Source organism: Pleurodeles waltl, chromosome 4_1 (assembly GCF_031143425.1).
Source record: "Pleurodeles waltl isolate 20211129_DDA chromosome 4_1, aPleWal1.hap1.20221129, whole genome shotgun sequence".
Taxonomy (NCBI): Eukaryota; Metazoa; Chordata; class Amphibia; order Caudata; family Salamandridae; genus Pleurodeles; species Pleurodeles waltl.
In genome coordinates, this window is record NC_090442.1 from 318,118,315 (window position 1) to 318,129,912 (window position 11,598).

The following is an 11,598-nucleotide window of genomic DNA, read 5'->3' on the forward strand; positions in this document are numbered from 1 at the left end:
TATCCAACTAAAGACGACTCTTCACAGTGTCTTCAATAATAAATACCATTTGTTATGAAAACAAGTATCTTTAATCTCTGGAACCACCTCATCTATATACACTCAACGTACCCTTCTAGGCTTCTCAGTGTACTGTATCGCTATTAACGCATATCATATAAAAACAGAACAGGTCCTTGTGCAAGTCAGAACGAGCAAACAGAACTGACAGAAGCGTTCGTGTGTAGGTATGTTAAAAGAGAACGATGGTGTACTATTTATGAATCTCCGTGACAAATTGTGGCATTTTTCTTCGTTTAGGATGAACATATAAATCGTATAAAGAAATTTGCATGAAATCAGTTGCAAGGCACTTACTCCCTCTATTAAAGGGTGTCGAAGAGTAGAGACATGTTATTGAACTGGACATGATTTTACTTTATGTTCTCACTAAGAGATGCTAGGATTTGGAAGATATGCTCTGCAAGGTAAATGGTATATAAACTATGACTTGTGGCAACTGGGGTGACGTTTGGTGTGCATTAACATAATCATCACAAACGTCACATCCAACTTTCACGGAAACGCGTTAGAGCATTTAAGTACAGAGCTAGACGATGGTCTTTTGGTTGGAGGGTGGGGGTCTAGCTGCTTCTCTGCCAGTCGACTGACAGCTCTTTGAATGTGAAGATACATGACGTGAGCGGACTGTCACGGCCATGTCTCGGCGCTAAGCATGAGCCCTGGAGCTTCCCTGAAGCGGAGAGGCGGGGACCTGTCACACATGGTAGAGTACGCGGCACAGAGGCGGGACTCGCACCCGGCGCTTCTCTGGAACCGCCGTGACCGTGACACCGGTCGAGGAGCGGACAGAGAGGGGACACACACTGGGGCTGCGACCGAGGAGGCTGTCAGCGAGCCGAGGCCGGCAGCGCGTTCAGCAGACACCAGGGCATGAGAGGCGCCTCTGCCTGCTCCAGCTGGAGGCTGCCGAGAACCCAATTGAAGGCTGCCGTGGCGGCATGCATCGGGGTAGGCGCGCAAGGGAACAGTGGCGCCGAAGGTGAAGGAGCCCTGACGGGCGGCATCTTAACGGACCCGAAGCACCACCCTGCGCCACCGCTGCCCAGACATGACCGTGGTGTCTGGAGGAGAGGACGAGGAGGTGGCCCTCAGTGCACACAGGGAGCACGAAGAGGGCGGCTGCGTGGCTCAAGAGGAGCCAGAGCCCAGAGACCCGCCAAGCCCGGACTGCTGCGAACGTGTGGTGATCAACATCTCCGGGCTGCGCTTCGAAACGCAGCTGCGCACCCTGGCGCGCTTCCCGCGCACCCTGCTGGGGGACCCGCGGCGCCGCGTGCGCTTCTTCGACCCGCTGCGCAACGAGTACTTCTTCGACCGCAACCGGCCCAGCTTCGACGCAATCCTCTACTACTACCAGTCCGGGGGGCGACTACGGCGACCCGTCAATGTGCCCGTGGACATCTTCCTGGAGGAGGTGAAGTTCTACGAGCTGGGCGAGCGCGTGCTGGAGCTCTTCCGAGAGGATGAAGGCTTCATCCGCGAGGAAGAGCGGCCGCTGCCCGTGGGTGCCCTTCAGCGCCAGCTCTGGCTGCTCTTCGAGTATCCAGAGAGCTCCGGTCCGGCACGGGGCATTGCCATCGTTTCGGTCATGATCATCCTCATCTCCATTGTCATCTTCTGCTTGGAGACTCTCCCCGAGTTCCGCGAGGAGGCAGCGAGACTGTCTGGTGACCCCTTCCTGGCATTAAACGGCACCCGAGCTAGTCTCATCCGGAACAGCCCATTCACCGACCCATTTTTCCTCACAGAGACCCTATGCATTGTGTGGTTTTCCTTCGAGCTACTTGTGCGCTTTGCAGCCTGCCCCAGCAAGCCAGCCTTCTTCAGGAACATGATGAATGTGATTGATATCGTGGCCATCATCCCTTACTTCATCACCCTGGGCACTGAGCTGGCTGAGCAGCAGGGTGGTGGCAACAACGGACAGCAGGCCATGTCTTTGGCCATTCTGCGAGTTATCCGGCTGGTGCGGGTCTTCCGGATATTCAAGCTCTCCCGACACTCCAAGGGACTGCAGATCCTGGGCAAGACCCTGCAGGCCAGCATGCGGGAGTTAGGGCTGCTTATCTTCTTCCTCTTTATTGGGGTCATCCTCTTCTCCAGTGCTGTCTACTTTGCAGAGACTGACGACCCTGACTCACTTTTTACCAGCATCCCGGATGCCTTCTGGTGGGCTGTGGTATCCATGACCACTGTAGGTTATGGGGACATGTACCCCACGACCATAGGGGGCAAGATTGTGGGCTCTTTATGTGCCATTGCCGGCGTGCTGACCATTGCTCTACCTGTGCCAGTCATTGTGTCCAACTTCAATTACTTCTACCACCGGGAGAAGGAGCAGGAAGAGCAGGCCCAGTACACGCATGTGCCCTGCGGTCGGCAGTCCAGTCCTTACCGTGAGCATCTGGGTACAGGCAGCAGGTTCTCCCTCCACAGGTCCGACTTCACTGAAGATCTAGAGGAACTCAAGTATTCCCAGTATTGCTCAACCAACCAGGACTACACAGATGGAAAGCTTTACACTGAAGTATGATTTCCTAGAATGAACTCTGCACATGGCAGCCGTCACTCCAACCTGTAGAGCATTGTGTACGTAAGGGCCTGTGATTCTCACATAGGCACAGAGAAAATATGGCTGAGGGAGAGATCAGGGAAATAAGGACCTCTGCAGGATTATGAGAAGGAATCTGCACAGAGATTCGCTTGGCTCGAAGTACAGGAGATTATACAGACAAGGACCTGTATTTCATTACATAGGAACAAACCTGGGGAGACATCATAGAAATTAAGACTGCAGAGGTAGAACCCTGAGAAACGGGGTGACATCTCCTTATGGATACACTAAAACATACAAATAGCTCCCTTGTTTTAACCCAGGAGATATGGGAAATGAAGACTGAAGCGATGTGACAGCTCTACAAAAGGACCTTTTACTGTAGCCTACAGGGCCTTGCACAGCCAAGGGCCTGTGATTCACATAAAGGCAGTATACGTGATGAAAACATCAGTAAAACGAGGATTACTGAGGTGTGAGTAAAGGGACTGAGGTTGAACTCTACATTGGACCAAATCCCTTACTGAAATTTGACAGATTATACAGTCAGGGGCATATGTACATTATTCTAAAGTGAACGAGCAGATATGCCAGGGAGTGGGGACTGCAGAGGTGAGACTGTGAATACTGGAGTAACCTCTGTACATAGATACCAACGTGGTAGAGCACTCTCTCTCGAAATGGGTGTGTCTGCAAGGTGCTCATCCACAGACTTCAACATTGAGGATATTTTACAGAAGAGTTGAGACTGTAACGAGGGGGAGGACCTCTGCTTATAGATAAATAACACCATCATGGAAGCATCTCCCACTTTATATCCTTCCCATATAAAAGTACAATAGCATTACTAAGGAAAATAAGGACCAAAATCATCTGGGGAAAGCCGGAGATGTATTCCTAAGTCTCCCACATCTCTGATGCCATCAACTCAAACACCTTCCACCTTGTTGGTTATTTTGTAGACAAAAGGGAGTGAGCAAATGGGGCGATGATTAATTTGGTTGGTGCTGGATGCTAGCTTCAGACAAGACAGGTACCTCCTTGGGGATCCACTCTTGGGAGGGCTTGTGGGGGCTGACTTCCCTGTTCTTTATAGTGTGCTAAGCATTCATCGGAGCAGCTGCAGCGATTTGTGTTGAAGAGCTTTACAATCAATCAAGTGAAATATTACTCAGTCCCTTTCTCCCCACCCTTCATCAGGTGTAGCTCATACCAACGTGGTATTTCCTTAATTTAATGCATAATGAATGCGTTTTTGCACACATTGTTTTGTTTACACCTGTGCCATGGCTTTAATTATGGTTCACTCTGTTAACCAAATGCTCACACATGGACATGCCTTTCTATGCAAGGTCGATTCAGGGACATCTGCATTTTCATCTTGCATTGATTCTAAGGACATTTTGTTTATGTTGTGGATAACCAGCAGGGTCTTCTATGAGTCATGTGCCGGCCATTCCCCAGGTAGCAGTGATTAACAGACTTCTAAGCAGTATTGAGTCCATTTAAACGTTCGTTTACATGTTGTGTAGTATATGTCCAGCGAGAAGGATGTGGGGTTACAATCTAAAATTATATATTTTTATATGAACGTAATTGTTTTTGTTTTTATGTAATGCGAGAAACTTTACTGGTAAATGGTGCAAAACAAGAGAAATGTTCTTAAATAGAGCTTATAGAGCTTCCTTACGTCCCTGCAGCTTGCTGCCACCCTACCCCCCGTGTACCGGAAGGAATTCTGCCTTTACTTTATTAACGCTCTATTTACAACAAAGTCCTCAAAGTGCTTAAATGGTGTGTGGAATCCGATAAAAAAGGTTATGAGAATAATCATTCGTTTTTTCAGCACACATATCCAGCCTAGTGATGAACATTTGGTCAAGCTTAAGTTAATGTATTTTATCTGTGTAAGTGTTCCAATCTCTGATGCCTTGTTTCCGGTTATTGGCATTCGTCCCGCAGTGTGCTGTGTCCAGACATTGTCACACGGTCTGCATTGTACAGTCTCCAGACATTGGCATTTGCCTTCACTGTACAGTTTCCAGACATTATCATACGTATGCACTGTGCTGGCGTCAGACACAGGCGCATGTCTGACCTGTATAGTTTCCAGACGTTGGCACTCGACCTGCACTGTGCTGTCTCCAGACTTTGGCAGACGGGCTGCAGTGAGCAGTTTTAAGACCTGGAACACTGTCTACACTGTGCAGCGCCTCTGTTTCAGCTTAGGCGGATGCAGCTCACACGGTCTGATATTTTGCTTCAGGCTCATTCCCCGCCTGAACATAATGCTAAAAACGGCTCAGGTGCGCACACCTTCGTGCGGCTCATCTGTTTCAGAAATTCTCTTGCATGTGAGCCCCACAGACATATCAGTCTGGCACCGCCATTCCTTTCACACTTGCTTAATGTCCTTTGATGTGTGAACCGTGCGCACGCACAGCGAAAACAGGTGCTCCGGTTCCCAGTTACAGCTGATTCAAAAGCAATTACCTTGTGATCAAAGTAGGACATTATGGTGCAAAATGTTCAAGTGCGAGTGTTCCTAACGCTCTGGAAGTATCTCTACGTTTTGGATATTTGTAGAATTCCATTCAACCTCACCCCTGTTCAACCGCCATTCCGCGAAGCATAGTATAGCTGCAGCCTTTTATGCGATGAAGCTGCCTAGTAACAGCAGCATTTTATTCCTAGAAAAAAAGTGGCTTTGATTTTCAGCTCACCAAGTAGTGAAAACAAGAGGGTTTCTTATGAACAAGATGGATATACATGAGCAGTGTAAGCCCAAAAATCTTTGTTTTATTTTATATATGTTGGGTAGTTTTAAAACCCAACTGGAATTTACTAGTACCTAAATCGTCAGGCCCACCCGTAGAAGCAGCTTATGGGACGCTCCTAATTTGCACCGAGAAGGAGCTTTAGAAGTAAACAATTAAAATTGCCGTGTGGCAAAAGAGTTTAGATATTTTTGGATCAGAAAATGTATCTTTACAGTGCTGACCGATCTTTTATTCTGATCCAATAGTGTCAATGTAAAAGAAACATCAGAAGTGTTACGGATACAACAGTATGCACAGTGGCGAGATGATGTGTAGTTAGTAGGTCAGCATGTCAAATAAATATTGTACACCCTCTTAGACTGGATAAAGTATTCTGTAATTGCACTAGTATAAAAAGTGTATCGAACAGCAGTACATGAGTGTGCTGTGATAGAAATATAGGCATATCATCTGTTAAAAGCAATCACTTTCCAGTTTGACAACTTTCTCTGGCAGGTCTCTGGAGGGGGCCGGTGACTCTGGGCTTCATTGTGTACCCACTGCATTGCGTGATGGGCTGAAACAGAAATAGGGCAGCAGATGTGGAACTCTTACTACATATGTAGAGCTAGACATCTCTGAAGGTTTCCATAAATTCCCATAATTGGCTGAAACAGTGCAGGGTTAGTTCCTCGTCTGAATTGTCATAGGCACTGCTTTTTACACCGTAAACAGACCTAATGGCCACATCTGATACTTATTGAAACATGCACACAGATTTGTCCAGGTCCCCAAGACAGGCTGCTCTGAATTGCAAGAAACTCTTTTGTAATTCCTAATCCAGAAATATGTTGTATAGTGACAGCAGTCAACCCCCAATTTGTGGTTTGAAGCTCGAATTCCCTAGGAAAATGCACAGCTGTAAGTTTTGTTTCTCTCTATGTCTAGACTGTTTTTTTAATGTCATTGGTTACGGTCTTATGTGTATTGATGGTAACATAACGCCAAATAAAGAGAACAATGGCAGTTCATGCATAAAATACACGGAGCCCGTTTTACCGTCTTCTTTTGTGGGTATAGCGGCAGTCCTTAGAAACATTCAGAAGGTAGGCGTCAAGATATTACAGCTTTGGATTGATACTTGTGGCAAGTGTTTTAATGCTAGTTTGAAAACCATCAGTCATAAATCACCCGTTCTATTTCTCCCATTTGGTCCATGTCAGCTGTTGTGTGTTTTTTCTCAGACAGTTTTAGAAGACATCATTTCGTTTTTTTAAAAAGCCAGGTTGCCTCCAGCCTGGCTTTTGAAAATTTGATATCAACAAACGTGTTTGTGGCTGGTGCATGGCCAGTATGCACTTTTTATTAACATGCCTACCCATGAAATATTGCATTCCAAAGACATAGAAACTCTGATTTAATCAATAAGTATTAAGCATTTAAGGAAAATAATCTGTAAAATGTTGACGGGTATTTCTGGAAGGCGGTCGTGGGTATGTCAAATTTTGCAGAACGGCTACTTGCTAAAGATCTTGAAATAATGCTCATGGACTGTCTCACAGTTTAGCACGGAGACCTGCTTCTCCGATAGCGACACCTGCAACGTCATTACTTCTGTAAACGGGAAGGGAAAGGGTGCATTTCGTCACTGGAGACACATACTTCCCAAAACCTCCACATATAATTCGTATACAGTCGTCAGATGGCTATTGTACGGTCATGCTTCTGAAAAACACATTGCAATGATTTAATTTCAAGTCCGAGCCAATCTTTCTGAAGCATCTCCAGGGACTCTGGTTTCCATAGCAACCTGCTAGCTGCTCTGACTTTCTCTACAAGCAAGTAAACAGGCTAACCAATATGCTGCCGCCTTCTAATCACAGCCCTTTGAAAATGACCTGAGTAACAGTCTTTGGTATGAGGAGCATTCTCGTCCTACCCTCAGAAACAGAGCGCACTTCATAGCAAATATGCCCTGTTTTGAAGCGAGTCTAAACGGCTTAATATTCTGTGACGATACTATCGCAAAGTACAAATGGCGAAGCATCAGACCGTGTTGAACCATGCAGTGTTGCAGGTGAAGGACTTTTTAAGGTTAATCATTCACATTTTATGAAAAAAAGAAAAAAAAAAGATTTGCTGGGTGATTATTTGTCGAATATGACTAGGCGTTTAACCACTCCTTATTTTTTTCCTGCTGTCATTTTGTTGTAAAAATGTAAGTAATCTGGTATTGCCCAGCATCAATATGAGGATCAAGCGTTTGCAACTAGCTTGCTGTAATGCGCTTCACCTCTGCTATAAACAACAAAAGCGTCGCATTTCAATGCGCTGAAGTCAATTTTCAGTGAAAATATTTATGGCCCATTTCCTGTACATAAACTATAGCCTTTTTTGAGAGTGGCTTGCTAAACATGGTATAATAGCTTTCAGAAATACTGTTTAAGTGATTTCTCTCTTTTATTCATGCTGTCTCTCCAATAGGTTCTTGGTGGTGCTGAAAGATATGTGACGTGCAGCCTATGATGCAGTATTACCTCTTCTGTAATACAGTACTAGTGCTTTTCAGATCCTTCTAATTCAGTCAGGTGTGAAAATGTGCAGTAACCCATTCGTCCTATATTTATTAATTTTCGGTAAATCATACACAGTTATTGTCATAATCTGCTGTTGCCATCCAAGATAAAAGGTTAGCATACTATATACAATAACACTAGAATGCTAAAGTTCAGAGTGAAACAAATCACAGGTATGGTTTTCAGTGCCCATTTATGCAGCTATGTGTTTGAAACGATTTCCGCGGGTCAAACATGCAACAGTATACCTAAGGTGTTTATGGAGCTGCAAGTAGACCTAAATAACCACTCCAGTAATACCTGTTAACTATTTCAGTGCTTAATCATTTGCATACACTAAGACCAGATGACTTTTCAAAGTTTTACCACAAAATGTTGTCGCCTGAGCGAACCCGGCTCCACGCAAAATTACCTTGCAGATGTGGAGTATTGTTTTTGTTTACATTTGGTTTTCCTTTCATTTTTTGACAACTCTTGCAGGGCAGCTGTATTCAGGCTAGCATCTTTTAATTTGGTAACCTCTTGGTGAGGATTTCCGCATTTCTATAGTCCTCCTGGTAAAGGTACACAGTGGCAGATATGGCTTTGATGCAGGAATGAGGTGCACCATCGTCAAGGTTTTGTTTGCTACACTCACTTTGTACTGGACTAAGGGGCAGCGTGGAGTTTGTTAGAGGCTCTCTCAGGCCACCTGCTGAAATTCAAAGAAGTTAGCCCAGTTTCTACTTTGGACAATAGTGTTTCGGGTCCTGGACGGAAACACTATCGTCAATTGCTATTCCTAATTTCCTCGAAGAACTTGATGCTGAAGCGTTTTTTCAGTGGATCCACTTTGAGGGCAGTGTGGGATGTCATTTCCTGTCAACAGCTCAACAGCCGCCATCAATAATGTCAAAGAGATATGTGCCTATTAGACATGCACTGTTGGTAGATACTTGGTGACTGAGTACAGTGGTGGCTTCTCCAGTGTTAAAAGTTGAGCTGCAAAAGGCAGCATTATGGACTCAAGCATCCAAAATCCCATCTTTTAACGCAGGTAGATAGACTCTGGCCTCCATAACAAACAAGCAGATAGGAGCTCACTTCTGAAAATCATTATTGACGTTCAGAGTCCTTCTTGCTTTTAAGTCAAGCAGTAAACTTTGAGGTTGATATAATCTAGACTTTGTTGTTTCCTTCACGACAATAATCACATTGGTAGGATACCATGTGTTAGCTTCATTATGCAAAAAGACTATTTCAGCAAAATATACTTCCTTTTTCTTCTTTGCTTTTACTGTTGAGGCCGTGCAGCTTGTGAGGGGTGGAGAAAGACACAGAGGGTGGGAGTGGCACTCAATAAATGTGCATTTATGTCACCTGTAGTTTGTGATGGCTACATGCATGGTTTTGAGGATGCACAAGGGCTTAGTGGAGTTGTGTTGTGTTTAGGTGCACATCGAAGAAAGCTGAGATAGAACGTGAAGATGGAGTTGGGGGTGTGGGGGCAGACAGCATATGTCCGCCACATAATAAATCTTGCTCTTGCTCTCGCATTGGTGCAGTACTTCATGTTGTTATCAAATGAGAAATCAGTTGCACTATTGGACTCCTGCTTCCTGTGATTTATTTCCATATTTATTGCTAACTAGTTCCAATTGAATTCTATGTAAGTGCTTAAATGAGAACATTTTCATGCATTGCTGTGTCACTATGATGGAACTCATATGGCACATTGGCAGTGCCAGGTGTTTTCAAAACAGTGGGAGCTCAACCTTACAGTGATATTCGTATTCTTCCCTTAGTGGAAATCTTGACACATTATTTTATGTTGCACAGTGTTTGTACAGCGCATGCTCACCAATTACTTTGGCTCTTGGCGCTTTGATGCAGAGTTTGTCTGCAGTTGTGTGTGTGCATATGGTGCATTGGCGTAATATAATCATGTCTGTGGGCATGCGCTGGCTCTTTGAGTGTGGTGTGAAATGAATACAGGGGTCAACCTCGTAACCTGTTACCAACCTATAATGAGTTAGTGCATGTTAGAATTGTCGTTATGGGGTGCATAGCTGTGGGGGGTGAGGGGGTACCTGTCTTCTGACCCTCCTAACTCGAGTGAGCTGTGGACGTTTAACCCATTGCCTCAGTTTCAGTAGACTCTGTAATGCTGGGGCTTGTTACCGTATTTCCTATGTGTTGGCGACTGATTGTGCTGATGCTGCTGTAAATTGCTGCTTGCCCTTGTGGACTAGCTCTTTAGCCCAGCCATGAGCTGGTATATTACTAGGATACTGTGATCATTCACTGGGATATGGGACTAGCTTATTTGTCTGGCTCATTCAGGATAACAAATTATTACGGAGGTTTTATCTGGCACCGTGACCCCACTTTCCCAGGTCTAGTTGCACCTATGTTCCTTTTGTATTTGTTAGAGGTCCACAACTGATTTTTCCATAACCGTTTTGGGTAAATCCCCGAGTTTATTTGAGGATTTTCCATCCCGAATCTTTGAGTGTTCTTCTTCTTCTCTCCCTACACCTCCCCCATCCCCACTCCTACTCCTCTTTGATGGAACAGCCAGCACACCGTTAGTATGTTATCTTGTGTAATTGGTATTTGGGCCTGATGTTGGCTGTTTCGCACCAAATTTGCTCAGATTATTTTCAAATCGGACTTGCAACATTTGCTTTGGATGTACTTTACATTTACCCGACAGAAGTCTGTCTATCATGATTAGGTAATGTGCACATAAAGAACAACATATGTAGCCGAGTTCCATACACATAAAAACAAATTTATAAACATTTAAACTGAACTTTGGCCCACGGAACCAGGCACATAACACACCATAAAGATATTCCATTATCAAATTAATTTTAATTTCAGTCTAACTGACACAAACCTCTTCTAAACTAAACATTGAATACACTCTTTGCTAAACTCACACAAACACTAAGAGAAAAAAATGTTTGATGACTGATACTCTATGATGCCATAACAAAGGTGGTAAGCAATTGACAAAAGTCAATTTTCAACCTTTGAAATTGCGCTTGTAGTATTTATAAGGGATATGTTTGGAAGTCAGCCTCCAGAGTTTTGTCCACCATTTAAATGTTATCAGTTTAATGGAATTGGATTACTCTGAGCACACTTTAAAGAGCACACCGTTTAATTAGGTTTTTGGAATTATACAGCCCAAGCAAAGGCGCCAATTCCACTAAAACGATTATCTATGCACAGGTGTACATAGTATGTATGAGTTTAGTGTGAAACTACTTACTTTAAGGTCTGTATTGCTTTCCAAAGATCTACTAGTTTTCTTGGAGCTCAGTTTAAAGGATTCCTAAGGCCAGTGCTTGTTCTATGGAGGTCTGTTCTCTATTTTCACAGGTCAAGACTATCTCTGCTATGTTACATGATATATTTCCAATAATGGACATGCAATGGTGTTGGAATCTGGGACTACCTGGAGCCAGTCCCATGATCGATTACAGTTACTTGCCATAATATGTTTGTAAAGTATTTCTCACCATGCCAGACAAAGCTTCATCACACAGCTTTATTCTACATTCAATTTGGATTATAAACCTGAAGAAAGCTGGCAAATAATTTTTCATTAATTTTGGTTAAGCTCCTTGATTTTGCAGGATCCTGAAGGATCTGATCA

The 11,598-nt window shown here is 44.3% G+C and overlaps 1 protein-coding gene across 1 annotated transcript; it reads left to right on the forward strand.

Moving 5' to 3' along the window:
* The first annotated feature begins 623 nt into the window (after positions 1-623).
* On the forward strand, positions 624-7,425 carry LOC138287723 (potassium voltage-gated channel subfamily A member 3-like). The gene has a single exon (XM_069228427.1). It carries the CDS (start codon positions 1,112-1,114, stop codon positions 2,594-2,596), a length of 1,485 nt encoding a protein of 494 aa, XP_069084528.1. The 5' UTR covers positions 624-1,111; the 3' UTR covers positions 2,597-7,425.
* The last annotated feature ends 4,173 nt before the right edge of the window (positions 7,426-11,598 follow it).

Excerpts from the sequence above, each read along its gene's own strand:
- LOC138287723 (XM_069228427.1), top strand. The coding sequence starts at position 1,112 with ATGACCGTGGTGTCTGGAGGAGAGGACGAGGAGGTGGCCCTCAGTGCA.